Genomic DNA, 18,323 nt, shown 5'->3' with positions numbered 1-18,323 from the left:
CCGTTCCATTCTCTAAAGGTTAAAACAAAACATTACCAGCCCTCCTGGATCACTCACAGTTTGTGATTAAGTACAACTAAATTCCAAATGCTGTTTGCCTGACAAATGTCTTCCACCCAAACGCACAACCATCAAACCTGCCAACAACAGTAACCCAAGGCTGCTTCCATTACAAATTTGGTCTTTGCTTTTTTTTTAAAAAAAAAAATCTCTCTGATGTGTCTCAAGATAATGACCCACATAAAGCACTCTCCATGATTAGTAATGGCATTTGCTACGTAGAGGGTGCCAGGAAGAGAGGCACAGGGCTGTTCATGGCCCACAGGGACAGAAAATTCTCCTGTGAACAGAATGCCTAATAGCTCATTCTTCAAGCTCTTCCGGGGGATCTGGGATGGTGAATGTGATGTCTTTTCAAAACAATCCACTAAATGCTTTTAGATCCCGTCTTCTGATTATGGCTGACCTATATATTTTTGGCAATGTTACTGCCCTACGGGCCTGACTGTGACAGGCAGTTAAGGTTCTCAGTTAAGATGAATTTTGAAAAAGCCTAGATAAGCAGACTAATTTCCTACAAAGTATGTTCCTCTGATCTTGAAAATGTTAAGGGGACCATGTCAGTGAATTATTTTGAGCAAGGGAAATTTCACCTTCTAAAGACCATGGGGCAAACAACTCATCCCCAGATGTTGTGTTACATGCCAGAGGGGGCACACCTTACAGGCAGGAAGAATGACTATGTACTGAGGCTGGGTGGAAAGGCAAACTCAGTACACTGTGTGTCCTGTGCACACAATGGTTTGTCATACCTGTGGTCATCACAAATTAGATAATGTACAATGTCTAGCTTGGATTAGAATGTCCTCTTGGAGGATAACTAGCTTGTGTACACATATAACACAATATTAAACTAAAAATGTATTCTGACCACTTCTCAGATCTGGTAAAGAAATGAAAAACACAGCAAAATGTTGTTTGGGCTTATAGCCTCATTTTGAAGAATATCTTTAATTATCTCCAATGTTATTTGAAATCTTAAGTCTTCTAATCAAATATTACTTTACTTTGATGACAACAAACATAAAAAATAAGTAATGTCTGAAATACTTAAACTTCTAGAAAATTCAATCACTGGACTCCTTGGCAAATAAACAGTCATTGTGTTTGGGAAATAAAATGAACCTTAGCCATTATTTCAGAAACAAAGAAAGAGGGCAACAGGGTTAAAGAAACCTGTGCTGGTGCAAAGAGTGGCATATACTGAGTGCTCTAGCTTTGGCCTCTCAGTTACTGAAGTGGGGCTACGTCGCCCATAGATAAGATGCTCAAATAGACAGAGGGGCATAAATCCTTGCAAAATGGGCACACCTGGCTGTTTCTGCTTAGTCTTCATGACAACCTTCCAACACAGGATGATTGGCAGGACTATGAAACTGGGGTCTCTAAAGATCCTGAGGTCTTGGTGAGCAGAGATGAGATTCATCCAGGTCTTGGCTAACAAAGCACCAGTCCATTTCAACACACAATGGTGCCCTCTGGATGGTCGAACCTTGCCACACCCCTACTGTTGACAGAACATCACTATTTCTAAACTTTCTAATCTGGGCTATTAAGTAGTTAAGAAGAACTTTACCAGCAGAGGGCAAGGCTGTCCCTAGATCACATACCTGTAGTGGAGTCAATGGTGAAGAGAGACGACTCATCTCCTGGGATGAGTTCATAAGCCACTGTTCCATATATTCCAGAGTCTCTGTCACTGGCAAGAACATTGATGATCTCAGTTCCTGGTGGAGTCTGGCCACTGATGCTTGTCACATAGGTCGATGGATTGAAGACAGGGTAATTATCATTCACGTCATCCACTTCCACCCGGACAAAAGCTTGGGCACTAAGACCACCCTGTGAGATGAACGAGCAGTGATTACAACTGGGCTTCTGTGGACACAGGAATCCAATATAATTAACAACAATCCCAAAACAGACTTTGAAACAACAGAATGTAGTGTTATGGTATAGTATGGTGCCTGGGGGGGGGGGGAGGGCGTAAGGGGGTGTTACTGAAATAAAATTACTAACAATGACCCTAAAACAGACTTCTGAAGCAACAGAGCACATACATTCATATAAATATGTCTTGGTTTGCTCTTGAGTTATGAACTCCTATCCATTATTATAGTAAGAAAATCTCATTAGGAAATGATTTGAGGAAGGGCAGCTATGGAAGAGAGCTAGACTTGTGTTATCTAGCAAAACAATGCTTCATAAGCAGGTGAAAATGTAGTACAAAGACCCTGAAGCAGTAGCATAGTACCTTGAGCTGGTTCGTTCAGGGACAGAAGGAAGGTAAGGGCCTGGTGCTGGAGGATAGAGTTGGCTATGGAGTCACTGGGGTCACAGGAGGATGAGGGCTCTTCACCATCACAGTAGAGAGCATTGGGGGAGGGCCTTGGGGGTCCTCATGTTTGGAATAGACAGCGGGCTTTGTAAGAAAAGGGACAGAAAAGCAATTTGTCCCTCAGCAATGTGGTCTTATTGGACCCAATGGAACTTATGTCAAGTTCTAGAGGGCAAAGAGAGGATTGGAATTAGCTTATAATAACTGGGCCCTTGTGTGACCTGACTAGCCAACAACAGCTAGTAACCATCCCCACCCTAGACTCTTTATTTGTTTGAGCATGGTATTCTTGAGTTACAGAACTCAGAGAAATCAAGGTGCTCTTTGGCTTAAGGTTTCTTTCATACTGGCTAGCTTTCATGGGGCTGAAAGGCACTGTTTACACTATCAGCAGAGAGAAGTGATCATCAGTCTACTCAGCAGTGAGCCCATGGGAAGGACAGTAACAACCAGTCTGAAAAGATGTGCTCCTTGATGCAGTGATAGCATGAATGTCATGGGAGATGACTAACCACCTTCTGAGTGCATTTTATGGGATGCTCCACAAGTTGAAACCCATACCTGGCACCATTACTGGGGCCAGGAACCTGTGGTTAGATCGTCTATAGGTCCTAGGGGAGAAACCTCTACCATTCCTTTGCTAAATTAGCGTAGCATTAAATTGACTCCTGATGACTTATTGTTACACCCATCGATCAGTGCATCTAAACCTCACCAGAGTAGCTTCTTCTGCAGAAGATGGAGATTACAAAAAGCCACATTGGTCAAGCTGTAGAAAATCAGAGACTTCAGAATGCTCACCTCTACTCTAAATGCATCTATGTCATACCCCCTCCCCCAAGGCTCAGGGATCACTGTAGAAGAGTAGACAGAGAGAAGATCTTAAGATCCAGAGACCATGAATGACTGCAAGAAAGTGATGTTTTACAGACACAGCCAAGCAGTTAGACATAAGAATTCACAAAGCGTATGATGGTATACACAAAACACTGTAAGCTCAACCCAGACAAAATTCCAGCATGGAGAGGGGAAGTGAGCCACTAGCCACAGAACTATTAGTAACTGATAGTCGCTGGGAGAGGAAAAGTTGGTATTCCTAAAGGTTCAGGCCCTGAAAGTTTGATAATACTCCAGTGAAAGGCTACATATCCAAGGGTATATGAGCAGAACAAAAATGTACTTAATGGTTTTGGGGTTTGGTTTCTAAGAGGACACAAAGTTGTGTGGATAGGAAAGAGAGAGGAAGGGGTGGGTCTGGGAGGCATTGGGGTAAATATGTTCAAAATATATTATACAAAACTCTCAAAGAAATGATAAAGGGGGTATCTTTCCTCTGAGGCCACATGGTTTGGGGATTCTGAGATTCCCTGGTTTCAGAAAGGCTAAAGAGTACATAAAGCAGTGGGAGGTGCACCTCAGACTGTTTACTTCATGTTGGCTCCATCTAAAACCAAAGGGGAAGGAACAAATAAAATTGAGGAAAATCATCTCCTTGGATTTTCTCTGTTTTGAAGGAAAACATCTGTTCTTGCTTCCCAACACCATTTTCCATTTCTATCTGGCACATTTTAAGACTTTCAGATCTGACAAAAGTCCTTGGAAAGTCACAGCTGTGTAGGGGAGGAGGACAGTTCACTCACTTGTGTACCCCGCCCCCCAGCTCCTTTTCTTCTCTTAGCTGTCTTTCTCAGCTATGGAGGAAGGCATCAAAAAAGAATGAAAAAGAAAGAACAGCTAAGAAGGCTTGGAAAGAGAAATGGGCTATGCAGCTGCTTGGAACACATGTGGAGGGGGCAGCCTGAGAAAGGCATTGTGACTGATAACTTAACCATGAATCCAGAATCAGCTCTTACTGCTGTCCCCTATATACCATCCATTGGGGATTAAAAGGTATTGAGAAATCCATGGTTAGATATAATGTGACTTTCCATGTTCTGAGTTGAATGAAGCACCAGACTTCTACCAGTTATTGTTTAGAATGGGAGAAGCAAAATAACTGGTTAGGACCATAATGAAAGTAATATGCATTCAGCCACCTGTCTGTGTGCTGATCCAGAAGGGGCCTCCACCACCAGGAAAGCCAGATAACCTAAAGGAGTTCTGAGAGAGGAATGGAGATGGAACTGCTATACAAACAGACTACTGTAAGCATGTATGGAATACACTTGACATCTGGCATAGAGCCTACTGGGACTCCAGTGGCCTGGCTTCTTGGTTTTGTTTTCCCTGGGTTTTTTTTCTCCTAATATATTTCTCCTCAAGCTTGAGCAGCTCTGTAGGTTAAAAGAAGGACTGAGAGAGCAAGTAAGAAAAATAATGAAAAGAGGAAAGACAGCAAGAAAATAACAAGCACCGGAAAACCCTCTATAACAAAGGTCTTGATTCATTGAGGAGCCTAATAATGAAATCCTGTGAAAACAATCAATTGTTGGCTGGACAACAGAGGGCTTAAGCTTACTGTCAAAGAACAGAGCATCTTCTGGAGGCAGAGTATGAGTTGTCAATGTCTCATGTGTATAAATTCAGTGAGCACCTGCTGAATTCATCAGGTGGTGAATTTCCTCCTATCATAACCAACTATGAATGCTTTTGATATATTTCACACATATTTATTCTCCTTAGGTTGTTACAATCTCACTTTTTCTGGTTTCCATGTCTTTCTTCCTACTTCAATAAGAAACTAAGGTACAGAGATGCCCAGGGACCAGCTCAGAGTATAGAAGTCTGTAGATCCATGAACATGGAGCTCATGTATCAGTCTTCCATGGCTTTCTCTGTCTTGGAGTGAAGCTACAACCAGATAGCTGCAGTCATACTAAGCTCTGGGCCTGCATTCACTCTTTCTGACTCACACAACTCTCTTTGGAAGGAGCATGTTGGGAAATAAGCATCCCACAGGACAGAGCAGGAGAACTAATCGAAGCAGTTAGTTCACTTCCCAAGACTCTGTAACATCCTGTTGTCCAGCTCATGGAGACATCTCAATGCCAGACTCAGGAGAGTGTCTCTAGATTCCTGGCAATTAGATACTGAATTGTCTTGAGCTTCAAAGTTGAGGGATAACAGTTTACACTGCAACATGCACCTACTACCCTAATCTCCGTATTAGCATTTCTCAATTTTACCTCTGCCTTACACAAATAACTCATGGATTACTTTAATTAATTTTGATCATTTCATTTGTAAGGTTATTGGAAGAAACACCTGAGCAATCTACCTGAATGCCATCCCCTTCAAGTTACAATGGAATTCAAGTCCTAAAAAAAAAAAAAAAAAAAAAAAAAGGTCTAAGCTAGAAATCATCGACTATTGCCTAGAAGGCTACCAGAGCCAATTAGCACATATGGAAAATTTTCTTTCATTATTTCTACTTTGGCAATTCTCTATTTTCTTTTCTTTGTGCTCTTGCATCCTGTGACTGTTAAATAGTAAAGCATTAATATCTGTCTTTCACAACTCTTAGCTCTACTGAGCTGTGGTTTACTTAGCTAAGGCAGAGCATTCCAGACTAAATTTCATGCACAAACATGAAATGAGTTCCTATCTTACTAAAGAAAGATGAGTACACTGGGAATCACCAAAGCCAAGCAAGGCAACATTTAAAGAATATTTTCAGATTAACTGAGAGATTGAATAAAATAGAAATTAATAGATTGAGAACCCAGGATACGGTACAGTTGTTCTGATAAAATCAGCTTTCTGAGAGAGGTAGGAAGGAGAAAATGAAGAAAGTCAAAAAATGAAGTAGAAAGAGCTAGTTCAAATCTATTTGCTGTAGAATAGAGGAAAAAGAAAATGGCTCTCTAAGAGGGTATAAGAAATTAAAAGGAGTTTGGTTCCAAAGGGAGAGGTTGCCATTATGTCATGTTTGCTGCAGGAGTAATACAAGAGAGGTTGAGAAATTCAGCTATACAGGAAGAAAGACCACTACAGGGGTCTACTATGCTGGAGCAGGCTAGGTACATGGACCCTGAGGCTCAGAGAGATTCACCTCTGATGCAAACAGTGTGATTCTTTAACCCAAAAGCAGGCAAAGAGCACACACTGATAACCAGGTAAGGGAGGAGGCTAAATGGCTGGAAGAGAGAAGGCTCCTATCAAATACCATTGTTGTTGCTGTTGTTGTGATTATTGTTGTTGTTGTTGCTGCTGCTACTGCTGCAGCTGCTGCTGCTGTTGTTGTTTTTTAAAACAGAAAAAGCAGAATTCAGACAGAGCTGGGGGTTTACCGAAGAGGTTCCAGGGAAGGGAATTTGCACTGGAGTGATTAATTATATGTAATACTTCAGTGATCTTACCGGGGAAGGAATTCCTGTCTGCATTGGAACCACTGAGCTAAGTGACAAGGGAGATAAAAGTGCTTATCAGAAGGTAATGTGCTTGGAATCAAGATTTCAGAGAAAGTGATGATCCTTGCAAATGAGAAATCAAAGAAGGAGGAGGCTAGTGTTGTGTGGCTCTGCTGAAATCTCAAAACCTGCTAAGGAACATTGGTTGATGGAATTCAGATGCTGAAAGTCCTTCAAATGACCACATGTTTAAGGCTTAGTCCCCAGGGTGGTGCTGTTTGGAGGTACTGTGGATTGTTAGATTACAGCAGGGCTTGTGAAGGTCCTTAGGTAACTGAAGATGTGTGTTTTTTTAAAGGGTATTGTAGGATACTGGTTTATTTCTCTTTGTTTTTTCTAACATGAGGTAATGTTCCACTATGTGCCTTTGCCATGAGTTTTTGATCTTTCATAAGTCCAAAGAATAGGGCCCCTCTAGCAGACTGAAACTTTCTGACTGTGAGCCACAATAAAATTTTCCTTTTTTAAAAGCTAATCATCTTTAATGTTTTGTTGTAGTGATGGATATCTGACTAACAAAGTGGTGGACATCAAAGAATATGAAGAATATGAGATATGAGTGGAGCCAAGTAAAAATGTGTTAAGTGATTGGGAGTTTAAAACAACATGGAACAAGCAGGGGTCACTGACTACATTCTTTTTTATTGGATATTTTATGTATTTACATTTCAAATGTTATCCCCTTTCCTAGCTTCCCCTCTGGAAACCCCCTCTTTTATCCTCCTTCCCCCTGCTTCTATGAGGATGCTCCCCCTCCCACCCACCCACTCCCAATTCACCACGCTGGCATTCCCCTACACTGGTGAATCGAGTCTTCACTGGGCCAAGGGCTTCTCCTATTGATGACAGACAATGCCATCCTCTGCTACATATGTGACTGGAGCCATAGGTCCCTCCATGTGTACTCTTTATTTGCTAGTTTAGTCCCTGGGAACTCTGAGGGGTCTGGTTGGTTGATATTATTGTTCTTCCTATGGGATTGCAACCCCCTTCAGCTCCATCAGTCCTTTCTCTAACTCCTCCATTGGAGACTCCATGCTCAGTCCGATGGTTGGCTGCAAGCATACGCCTCTGTATTTGTCAGGCTTTAGCAGAGCCTCTCAGGAGACAGCTATAACGGGCTTCTGTGAGCAAGCACTTCTTGGCATCCACAATCTTATCTTGGTTTGGTGTCTGTATATGGGATGGATCTCCAGGTGGGGCAGTCTCTCGATAGCCTGTCCTTCAGTCTCTGCTCCCTACTTTGTTCTTGTTTCCTTTAGACAGGAGCCCTTCTGGGTTAAGAATTTGGAGGTGAGTGGATGGTCCCATCCTCCAACGGGGGACCTTGCCTAACCTCTGAATATGGTCTCTACAGGTTGTCCCTCCTCTTTGTTGGGCTACATTCTTGAAGCAGGAGCTCCAAGATTGAGTTGGTTTTCAATGGAGAAAGAAATATATATGACCTAGAAATTGTGGTGGTTTGAATGGACCCCCATAGGCTTGGATACTTGGTCTTCAGTTGATTGAACTCTTTGAGAAGAATCAGGAGGTGTGTCCTTGTTGGAAGAAGTGTGTCACTGGTGTTGAGCTTTGAGGTTTTAAAAGCTCATACCATTCCCAGTTAGCTCTCTGGCCCTGACACTTGTGGATGAAGATGTGAGATCTGAGCTACTGATCCAGTGCCATGCCTGTTAGCCTGCTCCCAATACTCTCGGCAGTGATGACCATGGACTCTAACCCTATCAAACCAAGAGCCCAAATTAAATGCTTTTTTTTTCTATAAATTGCCTTGGTCCTGGTGTCTTACCACCATAGAATAGTAACTACGTAACTAACAGAGCAGTAACTAAGACAGAAAGGCAGCCATCTAGCCACCTTCAGACTGCAATTACTGCATTTCCTAGCCTTACTGAGTAGGAAGGCTCAGTATTCCCCAGTCTACAGGCTATTTTGCATCACAGGGAGAAGATATAGGAACACCAGAGACCTATCGGAGTATGTGAAGAATTTGCTGAGTGACGATAAATGAGTTTGAAGAGAGTTGTGGAGAATGGGCTATTGATTCAAGTTAAAAGTTGAACTGAACAGGTTGGGTGAGAAGGTGGGTAATGGCCCTGTGGAAACTTAAGCTTTCAAAGATGAAAATGAAGAAGAATGATGTTAAGACATGTCAGATTCAATTCTTGTAATATATGAATGAGTGGCTGGAAGGACATTTTAGATTTGGCCCAAACACCTTAGCTGGCACACTGTGTAAGGGCACAGTCCTCAGATAAATTGAGCAGTAATCAGTGAAACAAGACTAGAATAAGAATCTGAGTATGGGGCTAGAGAAGTGATCCATGGTCTCTAAGGCCACTTGCACTCACACAAATAAACACACACACACACACACAGACATGTTAGATAGATAGATAGATAGATAGATAGATAGATAGATAGATAGATAGATAGATCTTAAAATGACAATTGAACACATTTAGCAACAGAATAATGTAGTCCAGTAGGACATAAACAAATACCCCTTTTATTCAGAAAGCTTGTGTTTGGGATTCCACATGCATTATATACACCATGGATCCCAACTGGAACAGTCAGCTCTTATCATGAAGACACAGGGTGGTGAGGCGCTAAAGCCAATTACTCTCTAGAGTGTTTGTCTGTCAAAATCCTTCCTTAAGCCTCAAAGGGGGAGATGGAGTAGAAATCTTTTTATTTTCCAGATGTACATTTCAGCTATAGAATTCAGGATGTAGCAATAGTGCGGAGAGAATGATAAACACGTGCCAGAAACTGAGGGCTTTGTCTGTGAAAATGTATCAGAGAAAGGAATACAAAGCTTAGACAGAAGGATGGGATAATTAAATTGTGGAGCTAAATTGTAGACAATAACTTGAATGCCAATCCAATTAAGTGGTTCCATTATATAATTTCATAGCATCCTCTGTGTGTGAGATAAATAGCAGGCACTGCGGCAGCAGAAATAGGATATTTTAGATGTGGTGTCAGCAGAGAAGGAGAAGAGACTACACTAAGACTATATATTGACAGTCATCACAGAGATGAATGGAGCAGCAATGGAGACACACAAAACATCTAGGCCGCTTCCTAAGAAAAATTATTCTGTCAATAGATAAAAACCTCTTAGGAACCACCTGCAAATGGATTCTTGGCAATTTTCTACCAAGGACATGCAGGTCATTTATTACAAAATGAAAGAATCCAAGGGGAAACTACAAATTGTCAGAATGAGTCTAAATAGCTGAAGGACACGTGCCAAGGTTGTTTATTGTTTAAATAAACTCATTCTGGCCAGAATTCCCACAGCTTGAACCTAAGATACTTTACCTGACTTAATTATCCCGTGAATGCAGTCTAGATTATTTTTAGGGGCTACCTATTTAGTCACTGACAATTTTTATCTCCATCATTACAACCTTTTTGATGACCTGGTTCAGAGCATTTTATGCTGCCAGTCAACACTGTGCTGAGAGTGACAGATGTAGTGTTCACCCTGTCGGGACCCAGAGCTTATCTATCACAGGACTTCATAAACATTCTGCAGTAACACAGGACACAGGCTAACCTGATATATGCACATGCGTATATCTGCTCATACACATGTGTATATGTGTGTAGTATACGCACATAAACATTCAGGCAGACGCTCACATACTGCACTAACAATGCTAAGGGCTGGGGTGATCCAAGGCTTTCCCTGATATTCTGATATGTGGAAAAGAAACTTAGTTTCTTGTCTGAATCCAGGAACATGCTTGGAAATGCCAGTAATAGCCAGGGGCCCTGGGAGCTTTTCCCTGAGGCCCTGATGTGTGGAGAAGGAACACAGTTCCTCTTCTAAAGGAGGAATGTGCTGGCATGGAGGATCTGCTCAGATCCTGGAAACACACCTTTTCCCATCAGTCCCAAGGCTGCTCTGTGCTTGGTCCTTGATGCCCTTGACATTCCCTCTTCCCTGTGCTGCATTCTTTGATTAGCTACACATTGGCTTCTCCCATTGTGTGACAGCTTCTGATGACTACATCCCATCTTGCCTCTGAAAATCATATAGGAGAATATTGTACTTCTTAATAAGCTTTCTTACATGAGCCATCAGCTTGTACAAGATCTTCTGATCTCAAGCAGTCCTATGCTCTTTATATTCTCATCTGCTGTCCTTCCCACTTTGGACCTTATCACTGGAAAAGAGCAGGCTAGTCCAAAGGAACCAATGTTGCTTGTTGTCTATAAACACTGAAGCATTCGTGAGAAATGTTATAGACAGTTTCAGCCCTAAGCTGGGTCAAGATTAGGAAGCTGTTAGAAGCCTAATAGCTTTAATGAGCTACTTCCAATCATGAGAAGATAAAAAGAAACTCAGAAGGCAGAAACTCTGTCCCATAACTTTACCAAGATGAAATGTATCCTGAGACCATGGATTGGTTCTTTTAGGGGATGAATAATTAAATGACAAAGACACTTGTTTATGTCATGACCTCATCATCTACAAAATCAGAAAAGATATCTGGAATAAAACTGGACTTTGTGACCGAGCTGTGATGCATGATGTGCTCTAGGCTGTGGTGATGGTTCAAGGGAAGAGACACCCAGTGACCTTGGATGGGGGTCCATGCATCTCTAGGTGAAGACATTTCTGTCTGTACACAGATGCCTGGTTTTTTTCCCCTGGCCATCAAAGCCTAGGAGGAAGTCAAATTAACCTTGAAAGTCAGAGTGGCCACCAGATGGGCACCTGGGAGACACAAGAAACTATTTTCTGGCCATTTCCATGACAGTACAACAACATGTATACTTTGAGCCAGAATACACTCACATGGAGCAAGCTATTTACCCAGGGTACTGGGCTTATGTCTAGATGGGGCTAGCAAATGTCTATCACTATGCTTGAGCACTGTCGATACCTATGGAAGCCACTGGAAGCAAATATTCAAACAACCACCATGTTTCCAGATGTAGTTTCTCCACTGAGAAAGCAGCAATTAGTAGATAAAGACAGGTTACCACTTAACTCTCACTCTGTCACCCGGTGTTCTGGCGGCCCTGGCTCAGAGTCATGGGCTACAAATCTTGTATGGAAAGGGAAAGGACCTAGAGGCTGTCTGTCTTCTGTAGTACCCGATCCTTCTCCGAATGAATAATGGATGTGGAACAGCCAAAATCCCCTAGGTCAGAGAAGAAAGGACAGAAGCTAGGCAGAGGGGGTGAAGGAGAAAGAGAAAGAAGTGACCAATGTTGACAAGCAGCACGCAAGATGGTTAGGGAACAGCACCCTGAAGTCCACTCCTAGAGGGGACCAACAGGATGGTCACAAAGGATGGAACTTTTAAACACGTGCTCACCCATTCAAGGAAAGGGAAGGTGAAGATGGCTCTGAGCAGCAAGAACCATGAACCCTGACTTTCACTTGAGATGGTAGTAAAGATGACTACATTATAATTACAAAAATAATTGCGTATTTACATAAAGGAAAATAAGTGAAGCACAGGAAGAGCTCATTTGTAAGATTTCATTTGCATGGGAAATATAAAAATTAGTTCACCACATAAGGGTAGGATGCTATTTACAAAAGGTTGAGAGTCAGGAAAGGGCTGGGGAGGTGATGTGACAAGGTTTATTGTTGGGGTACAAGTTAGAGTCAGGCAGAAGACGGTACCTCCGGTGTGCTTTACACAGAGGAGTAGCTATAGATAATGTTATCTAGCACATATTTCATAAAGCCATAAGAAATCTTTGAGAAGGTAAATACAGTCAATCTGATTTTTAAAAAAATATACAATGTATAAAAGTATTAAAATATTTAATGTTGCCTCATTAATATGCATATTTTATAATTTATGTTTCAGATATTAAAATACATTTAGTTTGAAAGAGTATTGTAGAAGGACTATTTGTAATACCCTGAAATAGACCATCCATTGTAGAACATATAAAATTGTGATTTATTCACTGTGTACGACAGATCCATAAGAATGAGGGAATTACAGTCACATGCAACAGTACAAAGGATGTTCCCAAGTAATGCTCATCAAAGAACATGGAAACACACGTATGCTCCCATTCAGTGGAAGTTAAAAAGCCAGCTTCCTGTTAGACATCCGTAGTGTTAACTGTACAAGAGTCCTGAGAGAGATCGTTAGTTCACCTGCTTCCTGGAATGTGCCTACTTTTCAAATATCCACTGAGTCACACATTTGTGATTTGTGTATTTTTCTAGATCGGTTTTATCTGGCAGCTTAGGAGTTTTATTTTTATTTAGTTTGTTTGCTTTCTTTCTTGCTTGCTTTTTGCATAGGAAAAAAAATATGAAAGGTTCTTCCAGTATGCAAAACTCTGTCACTGTGAACTTCAAAAACGATCATTTGGGTTGGAGAGATGACTCAGCTGTTAGGAACACTGGCTAACCTTCAAAGGACCAGCATTTGTGTCCCAGCCCCTGCATGGCAGCTCACAACCATCTGTAACTACATACAGTTTTAGAGGGACGAAATGCCCTATGCCCTTTTCTGGTCTCTGCAGGCATAAGACATGCACAAGGTACACAGACATACATGCAGGTAGAAAGAAAAACACACACACAAATAAAATAAAATAAAATAAAATAAAATAAAATAAAATAAAATAAAATAAAATGAAGTTTAAAAATTATAAGGTCAGCAGTGTCTTGAATCTGTCAAACATATAAGATCAAAATTTTATATGCAAAACAAGAAATAGATCTGAGTGTATGGTCATCAGCTGACATTCATCCTAAAGCCAAGGAAAAAGCCAGGTTCAGAACTAAGTGTTTTAGTTAGGATAGATGACAGAGGTGCTGGTTAGTCAACAAAAGGATGGACTGGGTATTAGGACTATCTTGTACCTCACTGGTACAAATTGGCATAATTATGCTCTAATTGTATTTTGAGAGAAAAGTTTCCTTTTAACAGGAAGGGTGATGTGTAGGAGGAGCTAAGGTGGGAGGGGTACTGAGAGGAAGAAAAGGAGTAAGAAGAGGAGAAGAAGAAGGAGAGGAGAAGCTAGGTGATGAAAGAGAGATAGAGGGGGGAGACAGGGAAGCAGATGTTCATGTATCTCCACCAGTCAAAGATAGTTGATATATCTAGGTTGGGTAGTGGGTTACACCTCTGATTGAACAATACCAAACTTATAAAGCCTATGATTAACATTTCTTAAAAAAATGTATAAATGCAAAAAGGAAAAGGGGGCATGGGATAGGGGTTTTCTAAGGGGGGGGATGGGGAAAGGGGATGGTATCTGAAGTGTAAATGAAAGATCTAATAAATAAAAAAAAAAAAGAAGCTGAAAAAAAAAAAACATCACCTTTAGGATAAGTTAGAGCATCAAATGGCCAATTCTAAAAACTGGAGAGAGAGAGAGAGACAGACAGGCAGACAGACAGACAGACAGAGACAGAGAGACAGAGGGAGGGAGGGGGAGAGAGAAAGAGAGTGAGAAGAAGAGAGGGAGGGAAGGGAGGGAGAGAGTGAGGGAAGGGAAGGAGGGAAAGAGAGATTGTCTTCCCCTTCCCATTTGAATTATTTTTCAGGGTAATAAATGGCTGACGTAATAACATTAGTGCTGAAGTGGCTCATATAGTAAATGCAAAAGGAATAATAGACTTAGGGAAAAGCCATTCTGCTGACACGATAGGAAATACAAGGCACTAAAGAAACCTGAAACCACTCACTGGCTCCCGTGCTGAATGCCAGTGCACAGGGAATAGTGAAGAGAAAAGAGAAAATTAAAACAATCCAAAGAATGCAATAAACCACATTCGCCATGTGGAAAATATTTGAGACAAGTGACCTGATGTTCAAATTGCCATAGGAAGGGTAAGACCAAGGTGGGAACTCAGGGGTTATATAAATCAAATTAATGTGTGTTTTCCCTTAAATGTGAATCCAAACATACCAATTATTAAAAGATATAATTGGATCATCCAGAACCTTTAGCATAGCGTGGATATTAGACACCATCAAAGATTGACCCATCATGTATGGTAGCTGTGCCTTATTTAGAGTCGTTATCCATTAGAAAAATTTATTGATGATAAACTAGCACTTGGTCTTAGAGGGAAGTGGTGGCAAGGTGGAATGTGGTGAGCTAACGGTCAGCAGACATGGCCATGCTTCCACGTGCTCACTGTGGTTCTCTTTTGAGGGTGTTTGATGTTGGGGCTGAAAGGCTTACCCCATCCTTAGCTTTCACCAGCAGATCAAAGGTGTCCGGATCCCTTTCCCTGTCTATGTCTTGGGACACACAGATGCGGCCATCCTGAGGGTCGATCTGGAATGCTGGAGGGGCTTCATAGCTTTGGAATCCATCATAGAGAGAATACTCGACTAAGCCGTAGAGCCCTGCATCTGCGTCCGACGCTTTTACCTGTAAGACAGGAGGGAGGTTAGTGAAATTGTATGCATGTCACCAGTACATTAACTTAGCATGCATGAATTATGATGCTTTGCACAGCTGAGTGGATCCCAAGGTTGTTCAGAAAGCAGAGCTTGGGATTAGCTCTCTCCTCTCCTGTTTTTCTGCCTGACAAGTCTTGGGCCTTTTTCCTTCTCCATTGGAGATCTCTCATTTTCACATTCTTGGCCCTCTCTAATTAAAAGGTCAAGGTCTCAGGGTCCAGCCTCATACACTTTTACTTCCCTTCACTATATCTGAGTGATCTTGTCTAAACTCAAGAATTTATAAACATTCATATAGCTACAAAAACCTACAAGACATCTGCTGTTTCCCTCAATGTGCCAACCCAGTTTGGGAGCAGCAACATGAACACAAACAAAAAGAGTTAGGGGTGTGATTTCTAGATAACCAATGCCAATTTAAAATCCAACTTAGAGTTGGTAGGCCAGGTTTCCACCTGGAAGGGATGTCCTGGTCAGAGTCCTGCATAGCTGTGCTGACAGGTACTAGCTAGCTATGCACCTCTTGTTCAGGGTGCACACAGGGATGAAATGCCAGCTACCCTTTGCTCATTAAGGCAGGTACATGGACATATGGCTGTGGCTGCTCAGGGAAAGTGTGCTTGTTCTTATTCCATACATGATAATTTTGTTGGCAGTCTGTGGTCAGCCCAACTAGAACTACGCAAACATTTATTTTAACTAACTATATTACACATACCGTAGACACTCCTTACCCAAGGAGATGAAGGCCAAATCAACCCCACAGTGAATGCTTGAAACCACACAGTGCCAAATGTTAAGCTCTTTTCTGTATGTGCAAGATAGTGATCGTGCAGTGCACTAAGGAATTAACAATAATAACCAATAACCAAGTAAAGAAAATGTACTGTGGTCAAGGGGATGATTTATTGCCCTTGGTAAGAGGAAAACAATCAAGATTCCATTATAAATACTAAGAATGACCATTAAAATTTTGTATTTATTTCTAGAATTTTCCATTAACATTTTCAGACCAGCTGACCAGAGATAAGTAAAATTACAGAAAAGGAAAACTACAGATAAATCGAGAGGGGCTTTGGGTAATGAGACACACAACAGATTATGTAAAATGCCAAACTCCTAAACCTGCAGGCTCATGATTAATTCCTTTGATTTTTTTTTTAAACCCAGTTAGCATCAGTAAGCATCTAAACAGCACTTATCATAAAAGAGGCATTTTTCATCAGTGTAAGTATTCATTGGATCCCTTGATTGCCACACTTCCCAAATGATACTCCACACACACAAACACTGACAGGTTCAACAGCCAGTTCTCCACCTGCATACCCTTTACAACATGCTGTCTTGAGTGGATAAATGGTATGTGACATTGGGGGTGTTTGAGTAGCATACTTTAGTGTTTTTCAAAGGAATCCATCTGGCATCTTACTTAAAACTCAGAGAACAGGCTCCATGACAACGGGCTACCTGGCCCTCTTCCTCTCTTTCTTTGTGTCCTTTACATCTCTCTTCACATCATCTGTCCCTCACTTTCTGGCAGAATCATTCCTCTTCTGCAACCAGCTAACACATTTCTAAGTTACTCTTTTCACTAGCTGGATGGAATCAGAAAACCCACAAAGTTCCCCGGCTACAAAGAATTCATATCCAAACCCATTCGGTCTGTTCTATGCTGTTGGCTTTTAATAAGTGAGTAACCTCTGGTTCCCAAAGACAACAGATACATCCTCTAAGGCCATGTGGTCTTCTCGATGATTTTGGCTGCATTAGAAGACAAATGTAACCAGCAGAATTCTAAACTCCATCCTCACCCTTTAATAGTGTGTATGGCCAAGTATTTTGGCTCATATGAAAACGTGGTCCCTGTTTCCACTTTATGGCTTTTTCTCATGGAGGCTTCTGGCAGAGAAAAATTTAAGGGATCCAAAGTTAGAAAGAGTACAGGGCTCGGTTTGTGTTAATGGTTCAGAATCTGTGCTCAGAACCATAAAATTAAAGTGTGTGTGCACCTCTCTGCTCTCCACTACACCCCTAGAAATACTTACCTGCTGTTCTTGCAACATAACCAACCTCCTGGTAATGGATCTTGGTTGCCTAGAACTACCTTAGACTTTTTATGGGGCTTGCAATGCTCAGTGCCCATTGACTGATGGGAGGAAGGGGTGGACAATTTGAAAAACAGAAAATGGAGCTGCTTCCTCAACACCTCAAGAAGAAACCCTGATGAGTTAAGAAGCAAGATGACAATGCCTCTCTGGAGAGCACCACTGATATCAAAGCCTACAACTGCTAGTGCTAACACAATCTGGAGTCTGAGCAGAAAGTTTAGAAGACATGGGAGGACAGCATCTCTGGGTTTTTCCTGGAGCTGATCCCAGCACACCCAAGCTCCTCCTTGACCCTCCGTGACAACTCACTCGCTCTTTCACACTCAAGGTTGATGGGTTTAAATTCATTCTAACTCATGACTATTATTATTGAATTTGATTTTCTACAGATGTCATCGGGACATTAAGGAACTTACAAATTATGAGCACCCTTTTCCTGTGATTAGCTTCCTGGGAGCTAGAGAATTCTTATCAGCCTCTTCATTTTAATGTCACATAAGGATTCCTCCCTAAGAACAAGTCCTCCAAACAAGACAACATGGCCCTTGTGGGGTTTGGCTGAAAAGTGTCTTGAAAACTTCCCATAAGCCCAAACACGCATTCATACATGCAACTGAAGGCAGACATGACTTTTATCATTCACTTCACCCTCATCTTCCAATCCGGCCATCGTGCTTTCGAAGACACACAGTTTTAGAGAATGTATCTGTTTTTTTAGAGGAAGTCTGGGGTTTTTTGAGATCGTTAGCAGCTGTGAGAAATGGACCTGTCTGCATGCTTTATACCAAGAAAGCCCCCTTCTGTGTGAGAAGGTCTCCTCCTCAACATCAGAGGCCAGCCTCATAATGAATCACATTTCTAGCCATTCACATTAGCAAAAGATGGAGAGTGACATCCTTTTTGGTATTAAGACTCTTTACCTGCTCATTTAAATGGGTGACATTTTTTAGAAAAACCCCAGAGTCCTTTACTAAGGGGTGGGGGATCGGAGAAAAAGTTTAGATATCAACTTTAGGTGAAATTTAAAACTAAACAATTCATCTTATTTTTC

At 41.5% G+C, this 18,323-nt stretch overlaps 1 protein-coding gene across 1 annotated transcript in view; it reads right to left on the bottom strand.

Annotated features, from left to right (window-relative positions):
- Dchs2 (dachsous cadherin-related 2) overlaps positions 1–18,323 on the bottom strand; it is a 211,581-nt gene that overhangs the window by 93,497 nt on the left and 99,761 nt on the right. The window contains exons 2-3 of the mRNA XM_034500570.2: positions 14,941–15,132; positions 1,671–1,902 (exon numbers count right to left, since the gene is read on the bottom strand). Coding sequence (XP_034356461.1) covers positions 1,671–1,902; positions 14,941–15,132 — 424 coding nt within the window. The remainder of the gene's footprint in view (positions 1–1,670; positions 1,903–14,940; positions 15,133–18,323) is intronic.

This window comes from Arvicanthis niloticus, chromosome 4 (assembly GCF_011762505.2).
Source record: "Arvicanthis niloticus isolate mArvNil1 chromosome 4, mArvNil1.pat.X, whole genome shotgun sequence".
Classification (NCBI taxonomy): Eukaryota; Metazoa; Chordata; class Mammalia; order Rodentia; family Muridae; genus Arvicanthis; species Arvicanthis niloticus.
This window is presented reverse-complemented; position numbering and strand designations above follow the sequence as displayed.